The sequence below is a fragment of the Barbus barbus genome (assembly GCF_936440315.1).
Source record: "Barbus barbus genome assembly, chromosome: 46".
Lineage (NCBI taxonomy): Eukaryota > Metazoa > Chordata > Actinopteri > Cypriniformes > Cyprinidae > Barbus > Barbus barbus.
Window position 1 is genome coordinate 22,464,879 of NC_136724.1, and position 17,281 is coordinate 22,482,159.

General features: G+C 37.9%; 1 protein-coding gene and 2 gene segments (V, D, J or C); 1 reads left to right on the forward strand and 2 right to left on the reverse strand.

The window, feature by feature from the left end:
- Positions 1-17,281, forward strand: part of LOC306864845 (Ig kappa chain V-III region MOPC 63-like) — a 684,433-nt gene that overhangs the window by 186,145 nt on the left and 481,007 nt on the right.
- The window catches only part of LOC306864846 (Ig kappa chain V region K29-213-like), a 764,502-nt gene that overhangs the window by 184,182 nt on the left and 563,039 nt on the right, over positions 1-17,281 (reverse strand).
- LOC306864825 (sodium-dependent neutral amino acid transporter B(0)AT2-like) lies at positions 999-12,093 on the reverse strand. 2 transcript variants are annotated; one of them, XM_079409082.1, is made up of 12 exons: positions 11,838-12,093; positions 9,760-9,964; positions 9,518-9,675; positions 7,336-7,456; positions 7,050-7,225; positions 6,855-6,965; positions 6,069-6,310; positions 5,755-5,938; positions 5,202-5,403; positions 4,921-5,080; positions 4,676-4,838; positions 999-3,515 (listed from the first exon to the last, which is right to left on the reverse strand). In XM_079409082.1, exons 2-12 carry the CDS (start codon positions 9,962-9,964, stop codon positions 3,207-3,209), a joined length of 2,031 nt encoding a protein of 676 aa, XP_079265208.1. In that variant the 5' UTR covers positions 11,838-12,093; the 3' UTR covers positions 999-3,206. The 2 variants fall into 2 exon arrangements, with proteins under 2 accessions (XP_079265208.1, XP_079265207.1); XM_079409081.1 differs by lacking the exon at positions 11,838-12,093 and adding an exon at positions 10,946-11,171.

The window sequence follows — 17,281 nt, forward strand, 5'->3', positions numbered from 1 at the left end:
ACAAATAGGCTAAACATAGGATCTGTTGATATGAGATTTACATTAAGACAAGAAACTATCAGTTCTAAATCTGGATCATATGCAGACCAAAGCATGTTCTTAACATTAATTATGAATAATCAAACTGGTGCATTGAGAATCACTGTGAATCTGAGCTCATGGATGAAGTACTTCAGCAACAGGTTTATATGCTTGAAAGCATTTCTCATGTTGACATTGTATAATAAATTCATCACACACAAGACCCAGAGCTCAAGAACAGCAGGTGAACACAAACTAAAGATTCTTCAAATCATTCTGATTTAAACATTTTTCCACATACCTGATCTCCGTTTCTAGGAAGTTTTCTCCTCTGGTGAATTGTGTCTTTCAGCTGTGCTGAGCATCACTTTGTTTGTGGATCATCTCTTTCCAGGGTGGAGCTTCACACCATGACAACCAGAGTCCCAGGACCATTAGCTCCCACACACGTGACAACCAGCACAAAGCAGCTAGACAGCACTGCAGAATTAGGACTTTAAATCAGCTTAAAAAAAAGAAAAAGTAAAGCTCTGTAAATAAACTATACACACACATTCCACATTTAAATTTAGAAATTTTACATTTAAAGAAGAAAAATATTTTATTAAAATAAAAGATTATTTAAATATTTAAAATCAATCAATCAATGGTAATGTATTGGGTAGATACACTCTTAATAGAAATAATGTCCATTTCACCCCAAAACCAAACCAAGTCTTCTGTTTTTTTTAAATCATAAAATGTATCATTACCCATTGTTTTTTTTTTGTTTTGATTTTTTTTTCAATAATGATTCATATAGCTGTAAAATAAACATTCAAGTATTAAAACTCTAAAACAAATACCATGAGCGCTAAATATATATTTTTTTTTTTTTAAAAAAGGAAAACATTAAAATTCATGCAAAACATAAATATGCCAGATGTTTGCTACCCAAGAGATTCACCTTTATACAGAAAAAGAGGAAAAGTCATATGAGGGGTCACATAACCTTTTTTATTTTTACAGAAACAAGATCACGAGGCAAACTGTACAAAATATCTCTGTACAGCATGACCATCACATAACATTCACACAAACTGAAGACCACAGAATCGCGTTTCTGACTGAGAAAGCAAAAGGAGGAAATCCTGAAAACGTACTGTAGCGTGGAACATATACACCAAAGACAATAACCCTTCAAGATCAGAGATATCTCAAGTATTCTACATGAGGAATAGAGTTAACATCATTATTATTACTCACCAGAACTACTTCGAGTTCAAGCAACTGAACAAACACAGAAGACCCATCATCCCCTGTGAGAGGCAAAGATAACGACTTCACGATGACTATAAGCCATAAAATATCTGGTTCGCTTTTAAAAACATGTCCAAGACAGGGTTTGGAAAAATTCAAAAGGGGGGACATTTTACAAACAGCCACAAAAACAATTCTGTACAATGTAAAATTGTATAATAGTAAAAACTGTAAAACTGTTCTGAAAATACTTTATAAGAAATCCCATGTGTGTCACACACAACCTATGACACACAACCTATTAAACTATGGCTGTAGTTGGTGCTCAAAAAAATAAGAGCATAGAATGTTACGCAAAATAAATAAAGAAAGGTCCGTGTCATGTGGCGTAAATAATTAAATCTGTTTTTAAGACTATTAAGATGAAATATGATCCAGACATTTTTGTTTGGAAAATACACAGAGCTATACACATATGTTGTAGATCTGAAACTGATTAAATAATCAGTGACGGGTGATTATTTAATGGTTCAAAACCTCTTTTGAACACACAATGTACCTTTTTATACTCCCTTAAATAACGACACTAAACAAAGAACACATCAGAGTGGACCAACATTAACCCTTCGATGCTACAGTGGCCATTAACTAGTAGTTATTATTCAGTTGACCCTTATACGAGTCAAACCAGCTGTCGTCTTGATGTGTCAATGTGTTTTTATTTATGACAACAAAGTATCGATGCACCAAGCAAACTAAATTAGCATTTTGGAAGAAAAAAATTATTTGGAATGATTACCTATGTTACTTAATTCACGCATCAAAGGGTTAATGACAGAGACGAAGCACTGGCTGCTTCTTTTGCATCGTAGAGTTCCAATAAAACTGACAGGTCAAACCCATCATCAACACCTTTATGAAAAACATGATATAAAAACCTCGTCAGATCACTGAAGCAGCAGGACCGTCAGTTACCAAATGATTAGACAGCTGTAACCGGTAACTGTAGCGTTGCATTGTAGTTCAACATTCACCTACCATTATTACACTGTACTTAAAACTACAGTTCACTCGAAAAAGGAAATGGTCATCAAAGCTGTTATTACAGCTGCTTTCAAATATAACCGGTTTAAACAGGGGAGAAAACTGAGTTTTGAGAAGGCAAGATTTTCACAAAGGGTTGGAATATAATGCAAAATTCATTCCAGAGCTCAACAGATGTCAACGACTGTTATATATGGAAAAGAGCAGCCGGCACAAGTGGCTAATGGCGCTTTTCCACTGCATAGTACGGCACGGCACAGTTCAGTACAGCTCACTTTTGGCGGGTTTTCCACTGGGAACAGTACCTGGTACTTTTTTTAGTACCACCTCAGCAAGCCGTACCGTTACCAAAACATGATGTGTAAACTCTGGCCCGGAGAAAATCGTCACTGCCTGCATCATTGAACTTTCAGCACGAGACACAATAGACCCGCTAGATTTAAACTGGCACAGCCAGCGAAGGATCGAACGCAACTGTTTTGAATGAACCTTTTTTCGTTGTCTGTTGAGGAAGTACAGATGTTCCTCTCGTTGATAGCCGAGGAGCGGATCCAGCAAGAGTGTGATGGAGTGACGCAGACACGTGAATAATCACGCCAGCTCTAAAGCGGTACTAAACTGCAGTGGAAACACAAAACGAGCCGAACTGAGCCGTGTCGTGCCGTTCTGAGCCATGCCGAGCAGAGTCGTACCACGCAGTGGAAAAACTGCAGATGACTATCCGTGATGTTTAGCGTGAAGTTGATGACAATTTTCTTTTTTTGGGATGAACTAACACTTTAAAAACAGTTATTTTAGTGCCTGTATGCACAGATACAAATGATTGTTCCCAACAGCAAAGCATGCTAATGAAATGGTCTTGATTTAAATAGATCCTTCTCAGATTGTGCCATAGTTTCTTCTTACACCCTACTTGATTCAAGGTGTTCAATGTGACCGTTCTGCAAATGAGTGTCTTGGTTTTCCTGAAACAAAGGGGAAAATGAACTGGGGTCGCCTCCTGAGGGCGGTAACATTTCAAGAGGAGTCAGGTCCGTGTCTGTGGTGGCACACGGCAAGTATCCCGCCTCAGGGTCTGCCGGAGACTGGCCGAGCCGTTCCAGGAGCAGGGAGTGTATGTATCCGATAGGAACAGGAAGAAATGCAAAAACGATGAGCGTGCTCAGGACAACAATAGCCCAGCCTGGATAAGGCAGAACTTCCTTAGATGCCTGGGAGAAAAGGTTGGAAATATGTATATTAATAATGTTAATTAACCATGTAAAATAAAAAAAAATAAAGTTTTATTAAGTGGCCCAAACTGAACAAAAATATGCAATTTGGTGCAGTTGCTGATATTTTTATGGCCAAAAAGATATGAAAAAAAGATGAAATTCTGAGAGCTTGTAAAGTAAATTAATCTTTAGAACAGACTATTTATAACAGACCACAGACTACATAAAACTCTATAAATGTCAGTCATTACTCTGCCAATAATATGTCTTGATCCAAACATATAATGCAATGCAATCCAATGATGATCAAGAGATGAACAAATAAACCTTTCTCTAAAGATGTGAGATGTTTTGGAGGCTTGGGAAGATCATTCCTCCACTGAGGAACAGTGAAAGTAAAGCTTCTGGATTAGGGCTGCCACTAACGGCTATTTTTATTTCGATTAATCTATCGACTAATTTATGGATTAATCGAAACAAATTTTCCACAGAAAAAAAAAAAAAATCTACAATTTTACTTAAGAATATTTTATTAAACCAAATGAAATCCAAATGTCTATGAAATCCTTTTTTTAAAGCAAAAGTAAAGTGCAACAGAGTGCAAGAAGCAAGTGTTCATCTCATAGTTCAAATCACTGAAATCAAAGATCAATATTATAGTGCAAGAATGACAACATATCCATGTGTTCTAGTCTACTACTAATAAAATTATAATCAAAAAACACTTTTTATTCCTAAAGTTATTCAGACGTTTACTTCATAAAATCATCAGATTTAACAGCAAAAAACACGAGCACAAGCTGAAGGTGGATATTTGTACAATTATAGCAAAAGGCCTTTTACATGCTTAAATTTTTTTTTATTAAAATTAGATAAAAAATTATCAATCAGACCACAGAAGGCTTGTAGTGGATTGTGTCTCGGTTTTAGCTAAATCACAGTCATATCTGTTGAGCATGCAGACACATTGGCCAATCAGTGATGTTTAAGAATCGGCTCAACAGCGCTCAAATATTTGTGGCAAATGGACATTTTTAAAATTTCAGTACCGACTGGTACCGAAGTCGGTACTTTTAAAAACACTACATGATACAGTAGGCTTTATAGGGTTGAAGTTTAAAGTAAAGGTTTGTTTGTAAGAGAACACATGATTTTACCTTTTCTCTGTTCCAGGCAATGTATGTGGGACGCTCCAAGATCATCTTTAGCACACTGGCCCCCAAGAGCCCCAGCATAGCAGCCGGACACACGTACTTCCACAGGTACTTGTACACCACAGGAACCGGCCGATCCAACATCTGCTTCAGGTCCTCCAAAAACCTACATTGAAAATACATCACGTTTATGCACTTCAAACCACATATAAAGACATTTCTGCTTGAACTCAGAGGGTTTGTGATACCTGTCTGCTCCATAAACCCAGGCCACGCTGAAGGTCTGGAAGAAGACAACGATGATGAGGGGAAGTGTGGCAGAATAGTCATCAAACATCGTCACAAAATAGTTTCCACAGCGCTGAGTGAACACGAGACCGATCAGAAAGCCCACCACACAGCTGCACGCTGGGAGAGATGGGAAAAAGACAAAACAATAATCAGACAGACACACAAAACACAACGATACTGATTAAAACCAAGAGACAGACAAAACCTAAACAATATAAAAAAACAACAACAGTGTTACCTGTAAAGAGGAATTTGTGGTTACGCAGGGTCTTAAAGGTGTCCGTCAGCGGGGTCAGTATTCCTGCCATGGTGCCGAACATGGTGGACAAACCCAGATTGAGCAGCATGAGGAAGAACAGCGCCGACCAGAATGGACTCCCGGGAAACAATGTCATGGCTTCAGTGAACGCTATGAACGCTAGACCGGTTCCCTCCACACCCTGAGAGAGAAAGAGAAGATCGCAAACTTTAACTTAAACATTCATCTGAGTCACTCCTAACCAAAGAAATACTGTAGAATTGAGCAGAACTACAGATTTATTCATTGCCAGATTTATTCACTGATTCCATAGCAACCACCCAAAACATTCCAAAGATGCCCTAGCAACCACCCAAAACATTCTAAAGATGCCCTAGCAACCACCCAAAAAATCCAATAACCTAGCAACCATTCAAAAACTAAGTGATCTCCCAACAACCACCCAAAACATCAAACAATGTAATTGCATAAAAAATTGTGCACCACTCATGTTTTGTTCAGAAAAGATAAAACATCTAATTGTGTTCTGTACCTGTTTCAGCTCCTCCTCCAGGCTGCAGGCGGTGATGTTATAACTGGAGATACTCAGCTGCTGGCCCTGGGTCCTGTACCAGTGCTCATACTCATTCAATGTCATGGTCTCCACATCTGACACATTGATGAGGAGGTCAGGGAAAGGAGTGCTGGACTTCGCTTCAAACACAGCCTTCATGTTACTGCAACATACACAAACACACAGACAAACAGCTAAGCATCTTAAAGCTTCAGTAAAATATACTTGAGGCATTATAATGCATTTTAAGATCAAACATTCACAAGCCATTTGTGTCTGAGCTACATACTGACCGTTTAACACACTCTGTGGCGATGGTTTTGGCTCTGAAGCCCAGCACGGCAAACACCACCAGCGTGGCCAGAACAGACGTCATGAAGTTGACTCCAGACACGGTGAACGCGTCTCGATGGCAGTTGTTGTTCCGCGGGTTGTAGGAAGAGTACGCGATCACAGAACCAAAACCCAAACCCAGAGCGAAGAACACCTGAGTCGCCGCCTGACGCCACACCTGAACATCAGCCCAGATCTCCAGCTGAGAGAAATCAACCACAACAAACATTTACTTCAAACTCACTTTTGAGAATGGCTTCAGAATTACACTAAACCTCACATGATAATATATCAAGAAAAAGCAATTGTTTATTTTAAGCAGCATTGTTATTGTTAAATAAAACTATTAAAAACTGTTATTGTTGACTGAGTTCAAATAATAGGCTTAAAACTTAAAATAAAAATGTTGGCTTGACAACTAATATATTTTTTTTCTTGAAATACTAAAACTGGAATAAAATTAAAAAAGCTAAATAGAAATATTAAACTAAGAAAAATAATCAAAGTACATAAAATTACTGAACTAAAGTAAAAAATGTAAAATATATATAAAAAAAAAAAAAAAAAAATTCAAAATATTAATAACTACTATATTACTATAAAAATAATACAAAAATCCCCCCCACAGATTTATAGGTAAATAACACAGAGAAGACAATGTTTTGGTGATTGTTTTTAAGGACTATGGTAATCTTCAATTTATATATCTCCAACTCAAACACACAGTTTAGAGTTTGTTTACGTACCCTGGGGTAAAACATGAATTTAATGCCCTCAGACGCCCCGTCCAGTGTCAAGCCTCTGATCAAGAAACACAGCAGCACCACGTACGGAAACACGGAGGAGAAATACATCACCTACACACAACCGATACTGATTAATATCATCAATAATCAAATTACAACAAATTCACATTCATGACAAACACAAACTCCAAGTACCTTGCCGGTCGATTTGATGCCCTTGTACATGGCCAGACAGACGATGACCCAAGCGGCCAGCAGACATCCAGTGATGATGGGGTTGAACTCTCCGGTTTCATCAATGGAATCGGTGATATCCAGAGCTTTACGGTACCAGAAATACGCTGTGGGAGAGCTGGCGGCACATTCCTTCACTGAGAGTGAAAATAAAGAATGCATCTCCATGTAAAAAGTTCTTCATATCTAATCTCACAAGTGAAAACTACTCATTTTATAATGCACTACACAAACTCCTAATCCTTACCGGTGCGGTTCCCTTCTGTTGGACAGTTTTCCCAAGGTAGAGGATAATTGAAAGAACTTCCCAAGTAAAAAATACTCCAACCGATTATGACGTTATAATACAGAGCTACAAAGAAACACACCTGGGACATAAAGAGAACAGGAAAACAGTGTATTAAAGAGTAAACTAACATTGTGAAAATCAAGTTTTAATAGTGTTTACATGTCTATCTGTTGTTGTTAAAATGCTTAAACAAAAAATCATATGCAAATTTATCAGTCGACACAACTGCGGAGCATTTTTTTCTATAAAGCTGCAGTGTACCACAGACAGTCTCAAAAATAAGATTTGAAACAACTCCCGTTTCATGTAACAAATCCTGTCAAATTGCAAAGCGGGGCTTTTCATATTATCAAAGTGTTTCTACATAAGAATATTGATTTATTATTAGAAGACAGCTGTATGAGATGGCTATCATTAGTAATACATTATTAGCTGAATGATAACAGTTAATCCAAAGGCTAATGATACCAATTACCGTTAAGTGGTCAATGTTGTAGAGAGTGAAAGAGTTAGGTAGTAACTGATTACCTGTAATCTGGATATTAAGTTAAACGCAACACTGACTTTGGTTTTTCACGTTTAATTCTGTAAAGCTGCTTGAGTTAAGGCTATCCATCGCATAAAGTACTATATAAATAAATGTGACGTGACTGGACTTCACTGCAAACATCCACATCGCTGTAATCAGATGCGTTCTTAACTGCTGCTTTCTCACCGCTGTCAGTTTTCGTTGTGTTTATTTCGTTATTGAGAGGAAAGCACACAGCATATATTTATATATTCATTCAAACGCCGCTCAGCAGCTTCAGGTTCGGCTGAAACAATTGTGATATATTTATAAAAAAATATTTGTCAATATTTTTGATTGTTGACGTCGTTTATAATGTTGACTAATCTAAAAGTATTTAAAAAAAAAAATAGCCATCCATGTTACTAACTATAATTTTCATCATGTAATTTGTAATCAGTGATGGAGTACAATTTGTAAGTAATCCACCCTAGGGCTGTCGCGATTCATCGACTTTAGTCGACTTTATTTTGCTCGCGACGACTCGCCGCCAAAATACCGGAAGTGGCGCATTTCACGGACGAGAATCCATAAAACACATTACTAGGCCATTTTCCAAGGCTGCATGATATATTAAACCCATTCAAATAATTAAGCATAATTGTGAATTCACAAACGCTATGATTTAATTAAATACTTATATGCGATGCGGTTCTAACACAGTATATGCACTTTAATTATGTACGTGCGTGTAGGTTACGTGCATGCGTCTCACAGCGGCTCCGTTCACAGTAGTGCCGCAGAAACTTATTTACGTCCGATGCCAATTTTGTAGACATCGCTCAACCCTACCTTCCATAGACAACAATGCAACTGAAATGTTCCTAGGCCCAGAAACGTAGCATGTGCATGTGACGATATACTCGTCAAAAGCAGATGGGATGAGGAGAAGAATTGTTGAATAAAGTCGTTATTTTTGTTTTCTTTGCACACAAAAAGCATTCTCATAGCTTCGTAAAATTACGGTTGACCCCTGATGTCACATGGACTGTTTTACCAATGGCCTTACTGCATTTCTGGGACTGGGAACATTGCAGTTGCGTTGCTGTCTATGCAGGGTCTGAGAGCTCTCGGATTTCATCAAAACTTATCTTCTCTTAAAAAATCTTAATTTGTGTTCCCAAGATGAACAAAGGTCTTACTGGTTTGGAACGACACGAGGGCAAGTAATTAATGACAGACTTTTCCTTTTTGAGTGAACTAACCTTGCATTTACAATTGCATAAATAATACTATTAGACCATTTATACAATTATTACATTTTTTTTTAAAAAGGTACTTAAATATGAAACTGAGGCCACCAGTATTAAATGCGGTAAAGGTGTATAGTTTCAATTAAGCAAAATTAAGAAAAAAAGAATTTTCACAGGAAAAAAAAAAAAAAAAAAAAGGCAATGTCATTTTGACAATAATAATAATAATAATATGGCATTTAGAAATAAAATTATTGACTGAAGGGGGACTTCAGTTGCATTTTTGCAATAATTTTGTGCAGTCTGCCAAAAAAAAAAAAAAAAAAAAAAAAAAGTTATGCACCAGTGCAACTGCCCAATAAAGCAAGATAATACTCACCACACAGCTGGAGTAGCCAATGCCAACAAGTTTTGGAGAAATGTGCCTCCAGACGCCGATGCTGCCCTGTCTGATGCTCTGACCCGCCGCCAGCTCCAGAAAAAACAACGGCAAACCAACCAGCACCATCAACAGCACATACAGCAAGATGAACGCTCCTGAAAGACATGAAACAATACGACAATTAAAAACAAACCTGGATATGATTTGCATCAAATCAAAACGATCTCCTCCTCACTCACCTCCTCCGTTCTGGTGGCAGAGGTACGGGAACCTCCAAACGTTTCCCAATCCCACACTGAATCCCACCTGAGCGAGAAAATACTCCACCTTGCTGTCCCAGCCGTCTCGGGCCGTTTCCATTGAGACCTCCTGCTCGAGCCCTAAACCTGGTTCAGCTTCGTCCCGCTGGCCGTCCGCAGGCAACGGGGCCTTCTCTGACATCATCTGAGAGAGAAACAGACACTCATTTGCCCATTCAAACAAATCACACACAAAACCACAGTGGATTTATAAAATATAAATAAAATAATGCAGCTATAAAAATCAACCTCATCTTGCCAGTTCAGTCATAAAACTGCTCAAGCACGTGTACTGATTTGTGTCTGATGGCTATTCGAGTTCACTTCCATTTGAGTAATCAGTCCTAACAAAGCTACACAACAGCATTAGAAGGCAATCATGTGAACACGGTTTGATCTGTGAATTTCCAAGCATTTGGAAATACTGGATATGGAGCTCAAAAAATTATTTGCTAATGAATAAATCAGTGTTTTATATGGGACACTAAAACATTACTCAACTCAACTGCATCTTGGTGATGATAATATGCAATGTGTTTTTTAATTTGCATAATTATAAATATTTTTGCCATACAGGTTATTATACAAAGACAATGACAACATGCAATTAACACAAAGCTTAATCTGGATTTAAAGAATGACATTTAATGCGTTTATTTGAAAATGCTAAATACTACATAAATTACTACTGAATATTAATGCATATAATAAGTGTTCCATTATCATAATCATCAAAAACAATAAGATCTAATTATTCTAATGCATTATTCTACAATATTAAAAGTGATTAAGGATTCAAAACAGAATATTAAAAGTTGACTAAAATGTACCAAAAAAAAATCTAAGCCCACTTTTAAGGTCACAGACAGGGTAAACGCAAACACTTTTTGTAAAAAAATAAAAAATATATATATATTTCTGACATTTCCATGGAAAGCACGAGTAGTGCACGCGTGCGTTTCCTTACACTGACAGCAGGAAACATCATGCAACTGCCAGTTTACGATCTAAAATGATTATTCAGTAAAATAAATTGATAAATAAGGTCTTCAGTGCAAGATGAATCCAAACCAAACAATAAAGCTTACTATTAATATCTATTCACGCATATTAAATAAATTCTCACCGACGCTGTGAATCTCAAAAGCACGCGCACGCGTAACTATTGTCACCGGCTCCCACGTGCGGCTCAAATCCTCTTAATAATACAACTTTTCAAGTTCCCCAGCTGATCCATGCAAATACAGATTACAGAAACAAGGATTTAAAATACATAGCGACAAAGTAACACACTTTATTTTCGCGCGTTTTCAAAGCGCCTGTGTTTCAGGAAACACCCTCGCTATATCTATAAGGCCCCGCCCACTTACTGATGCACGCATGCGTTCTACGTAAGTGTCAAAATAGTCATGCTTTTTAGCCGAAAACATCACCTTATTATTATTTTCTAAACTTAAAAAGTTATAGTATAAAAAAATTATAATTATAAACAGTTACAGGAAGAAATGCTCAATGTTATGCATTAAATATATTGCATTATCACTCGTTTCCCTTTGTTTTTTCTTGCAATGCATTCAAATCAGTTCACCATCAGTTACTAGCTGCCTCTATATCATCAGCTGAATTGTTTATTTATATGTTTAGCATGATTCTGCATGTGCTGTACAGTGCAGCTCTACATATCCTCCAGAAAGTTGATGAATGATGCAACTTCAGAGCAGAATTACACTGAGTTTGTAAAAGTCTCTCTCAGCAGGTGGCGCTGCTGCTATTTTGCATCTTATTTCACTGTCAAAGTGACTCAAATGACCAGGACACAAACCTTTACTGTCATTTATTGCAAATAAGCATTGTCAGGATTAATAATTGCCTTAGATTGTTCTAAGATTAATTTAATAAAAGCGACATATAAACTCTACAATGCAAATTTAATATAATTTTAAAACTTTTTTTGTATAATTAAAACCATGTAAATGTCATCTGACTTAAGTAAATAATAATAATTAGTCATGACCTACCCCTCTTATGACTGATACTGTAGCAGATTGCTCCAAGAAACCCTCTTCGTTGTCCTCTGAAGATCAAATCAAAGAAAACACTTTTAAACACTTCAAATTCAGCTGAAATGTCAGGATCCCAAAGACCAACAAAGCACGTTGTGACTAAACGATTATCTACATTTTAAGATACATGTGCTGTTTCAGCACAGAAGAGAAAGTTCATTCCTATGGAGTTTATTTTGCCACGTTGAGTTACATTCCAGCTGTCAATCACAAGTAAGAACCGCCCAATCAGACCAAAACACAGCAGCCAAGCCCCGCCCACACAGTCTCGTGCTTCATTTTGATGCAGAAAGTAAGCTGAGGTGCACAGAACCTGAGAAATGACATGACCTTTGCAGACTTAACCGTGTGAATAAAGAAAAAAGCTCTTTGCACGTAGCTGTATATGGGGAGAGAAAGTGTTGTTGTTTTATGCATTTTCTTTTTAACAAGATGAGAAAATAGGGAGACTTATTAATGTTTAATGTGCTATTACTTTGGTATATTAAAAGATGTTGTCATGTTGGTGTTTTAGGGGTAGTCACCACTGTACCATTGTGTTGAGCATGTGCTGGGGTTGAGGATCTCAAGTAATCAAACTTTAATAAAAAAATAAAAAAGGAATAACAAAAGGTTACTATAACACTTAAGTGATTTATTAGTGGTTTCACATGATGGAAACATGCTATTTCTATTAAAATACTTAAAATTAGACATGTCCAAATACCGCTGTCCATGACTGAATGATGTTCAACCAAAGTGTTGTTTTTTTTAGTTAGCCCATTAAAAAAAGTCTCGTCACCAAGTAAAAACCCCATATTCAGATTTCAACTTTTTAGACAATTTGAGTCAAGTCAAGTTCTCAAATTAGGCTTATAGTTCACAGAAACAGTGAAATGACTATCAATAAATGATCAAATTAGGCTTTTCTCTTTTCAGTTGACTATCATAATTCAATGATTTCTAAAAGACAAGTGACAGGTACTGTAAAATGCTCTGCAATGCCTCTTTAAGAATAATACAAATATCACAAAAAAAGCTGGGTAATTATTACAACTTTTATTGACACCTTTCATAAACCAAATAATATGTTTGACACCTTTTTGGAAAAGTAAGTACAGTCAGTAGAAAGAATGTCAATTATAAAGTAAAATATGATTGTACACAAAGCAGTGCATAAAATTCAGTATTATCAGTTAATAAACAATTAAAAGATTTAAAGAAGAGACATCTGAAGGCAACAGTTCTCAACCTGGGGCCTGAAAATAAAATAACTCCTGAGCAGTCATCATTAACCGTAGCTTCATGTGCTGCTCTCTTCTGAACTCTTCCTTCACACGAGCGTGTTCTCTTCATTAAAGCTACAAGTCAAGGCTTGCCAGATATCATACGAGTGACAAAGACCAAAAAGTGTTCCCTGTTATCAAACCCCGAATTAAGACACTCTAAGATTTGTGACCCACAAGAACACATTTGGTTTCACGTAATGAAGTGTAATGCAGTTCCCTAGCTCTCAACAAAAGAAAAGAGTTAAAAGTGCAGGAAATAAAGTGCAATAAATTCAGTGCAAAACAACAGACAAATGATGCTGTTTTTCCAGATCCACACTGCAGCGTCCAGCGCATATTATCAACATGGTCATTATTGTGCTGCATAACACGTCACTAAGGAAATAATAAAATAATATGTATAAATGATTTAATATGCTTTCGTATAATTACCACTGTCCACTGACATAATATATCACGAATTAAAATAAAATAAAATAAACTGTCATTTCATGTAGGCTGCTCTTGGGGGCCCTAAGCATCTGCTTAGTTCGCTTATGTCTTGGGCCGGCTTTGCCCTAAGCTATGGAATAAGCTGCAACATAATATTCGTGCTGCCTAATCTCTCCAGACCTTTAAGTCTCAACTTAAATCTCATCTATTCACTTTGTTCTGTGAATAACTCATGTACCTCCTGTGTCTCTGTTTCCAAACTTTTTTGTACGTTACATGACCACCTTCTTGACATAACTGATGTTCATCATCATCTGACTGCATGGCCTCTTATCTGTAGTTATTTGTTGTCAGCACCTGTTTGTCTGATTGTCAGGTGTATTTTGTTTGCCAATTGCTTGTATTATTTTGTGTAGTGTCCTTGGGATCTTGAAAGGCACTATGAAAATAAAACATAATAATAATAATAATAATATTCATAAACATTAGTCAACACTAAAGTACATTCTTGATTTATCATGATCAGTCAGTTTATAATCACTATACCTGCCAGTAATCCTGGACTCTTCAGCTTGATCACAAGAGACTGAGATATCAGTGATGAGAAAAAAATATCAGTATATATGGATGTCGTATAGAAGGTTTAAATCAACTTCATAATTGAAATGGTTGGTGTTACGATAAAGGAAAAAATCTAAAATCTCTTAACAGTGAGAGAGAATCTAGTACAATACTCACAGTCTGGTCTCACATGCTCCATGCTGTCCCATCTAACAGGTTCCACTGTGTTTGTATCTCTTCATCCTTTAATTTGTGGCTTTTCCTGTTTGTTCTTCATCTTCTTGTTCTTGATCGTCTGATGATCAAACTGCAGCTTGATGGGCATCATTTTCCTCCCAACATGTTTCAGTGTTTTAACATGTTTCCTGTGTTAAACGAGACATTTAACATTTTAGCAGCAATCGTGTGTGTGTGTTCAGTCCTTAGTAAAATAAACTACTAATAAGTTCACTAAAATGAGATCCATTCGTCGAAAAAAATGTGACGAGAGCTCCACTCTTGTTTTTCCTCGAAGGCACCCAAGTAGGGCTCGCTGCAGTCCACAACATCCAGGGGGCGGGGTTGGATCCACATCTAGGGGGTGGAGATGGGTAGTTTTAGGGGTGGAGATGGGGTGGGTTTAGGGATCCGGGGGTGGAGATGGGGTGGGTTTAGGGATCAGGGGGTGGAGATGGGTAGTTTTAGGGGTGGAGATGGGGTGGGTTTAGGGATCCAGGGGTGGAGATGGGGTGGGTCTAGGGATCAGGGGGTGGAGATGGGTAGGTTTAGGGATCCGGGGGTGGAGATGGTGTGGGTTTAGGGGATCAGGGGGTGGAGATGGGTAGGTTTAGGGATCCGGGGGTGGAGATGGGGTGGGTTTAGGGGATCAGGGGGTGGAGATGGGGTGGGTTTAGGGATCCGGGGGTGGAGATGGGGTGGGTTTAGGGGATCAGGGGGTGGAGATGGGGTGGGTTTAGGGATCAGGGGGTGGAGATGGGGTGGGTTTAGGGATCAGGGGGTGGAGATGGGTAGGTTTAGGGATCCGGGGGTGGAGATGGGATGGGTTTAGGGATCAGGGGGTGGAGATGGGTAGGTTTAGGGATCCGGGGGTGGAGATGGGGTGGGTTTAGGGGATCAGGGGGTGGAGATGGGGTGGGTTTAGGGGATCAGGGGGTGGAGATGGGGTGGGTTTAGGGATCCGGGGGTGGAGATGGGGTGGGTTTAGGGATCAGGGGGTGGAGATGGGTAGGTTTAGGGATCCGGGGGTGGAGATGGGGTGGGTTTAGGGGATCAGGGGGTGGAGATGGGGTGGGTTTAGGGGATCAGGGGGTGGAGATGGGTAGGTTTAGGTATATGTAAGGTGGGAGGAGTTTGATGTGGATCCAACCACGTCCCCTGGATCTTGTAGGCTGCAGCGAGATGCTTCTCAAGGCACGCGCAAGTGATGTCTCGCGAACAAATTCTATGTTCATGTTAAATTAGAAGAATTCAATAATTCTTGAGTCATTACTAGTGGGTTACCATGATCTTAATTAATCTGAATTAATTACACATTATACATAATTCACATTAATTATGAACCTGTATACAGTAGTTCTTAGTAGTTATTCAGGATATATATAAAAAATAGTTGTTGATTAGCTAATAGTGAACTACCAGTTTCAACTGAGCGCTATTACTCACTAAATCATTCATCAGAGTTTCTTGTTAGGTAATAGTAGTTACTACAATGTTTATAGTGCATTAGTCACTTGTTCCTGTGTAGTTATTCATTAACAAAGGATCAGTATTCTAAAGCAGGGGTCCCCAACCTTTTTGTGAGTGAGGGCTCCCTGAAAGGATAAAATGGTCTCAAGGGCTTGTTTAATATACTCCAAATAATTAAATAAATATCATTTTATTTATCATTGTCACATATACATACATACATGACATTACTGTTTTCTCACAAGCATTTTCAATGTTTTTATCAATCCAGGAAAATATTTCCAGAAATGTATAAAAATCACAATTTTTTTCCATGTCATAAAATATTTATCATGATATTAATGAACCAATAACGGGGAAGGAAATGCTTTCCACGTTTGTTAGACCTTGACAATGAAGGTAAACCTAACTTTGTTCACAATTAAATTCCACAGAGACACACAGACTTATTAGCGACATGCATTCATTTATGTTGTGTGATATGATGTTACATTAATCCATATTGAGTAAAAATGTCCAGCTTATCATCATTATTAACATAATTTTTTATCATAATCTCGATATGATATCGCTAATTCAGGCTGGCGGGCGACTCCATGCGGGCTACCAGGTGCTCGCGGGCACCACGTTGGTGACCCCTGTTCTAAAGTGTTACCGAATACTGTATGTTAATAAACTATTTATAATCAAAAACAATAACAGACTAACTAATCTAGTGCATTACGGATTTAAAACAAAACGATGTGAAAAGTAGATGCACCAAAATGAGATCCGAGTCCACTTTCAATGTAAAAGAGTGTAAATGCAAAAATTACTCAAGTGAACAGACTCATATGTCCTGACATTTACATGTTTTCCATCACCATGCAAAGCGCGTGTAGAGTATGTGCGCATGCGTACGTTTCTCACACTGACAGCAGGAAACTCTAAAATGCTCTAAAATGATTATTTAGTTAAAAAAAATAAAAATTTAAATGCATAAATAAGGTCTTCTGTGCAAGATGAATCCAAACCAAAAGCTGTTTAAGTGAGATCTAACACTGCAGAACCAGTAAAGCATCTGAACCAGTCCAAGAGATCAGCTGTGCATCTCCCAAATGAAACAAAAATGAAATAATCACCAATATGCATCCAAATTCACATGTAAAACAGTAAAGCTTACTATTAATATCTATGTACACATAGCTGCCCTGGGTAACAGAGCAACTGCATAGCAATACCCTAGCATCTGACCTGTGTACCTTAGCAACCCCTTAGCAACACCCTAGCAACCACACTGGGTACCTTAGCAACCATATAGCAACACCTTAGCAACCACCCCAGGTACCCTAACAACCGCATAGCAACACACTAGCAACCGTGCTCAAAGTTACTGATGCATTAAATATATTGCATTATCTTCTTCGTTTCGTCTGTAATACACACAACAAAGTTTCCCTTTGTTTTTTCTTG

What these genes read in the sequence shown, in the direction of transcription:
- LOC306864825 (XM_079409082.1), bottom strand. Translation starts at nt 9,964, where the DNA reads ATGATGTCAGAGAAGGCCCCGTTGCCTGCGGACGGCCAGCGGGACGAA. An exon ending in GCATCAAATCGACCGGCAAG is followed by an intron (nt 6,966 to 7,049) that starts GTACTTGGAGTT and finishes GGTTGTGTGTAG; the next exon opens with GTGATGTATTTCTCCTCCGT. An exon ending in TTGCCTGGAACAGAGAAAAG is followed by an intron (nt 3,516 to 4,675) that starts GTAAAATCATGT and finishes CTTTTCTCCCAG; the next exon opens with GCATCTAAGGAAGTTCTGCC.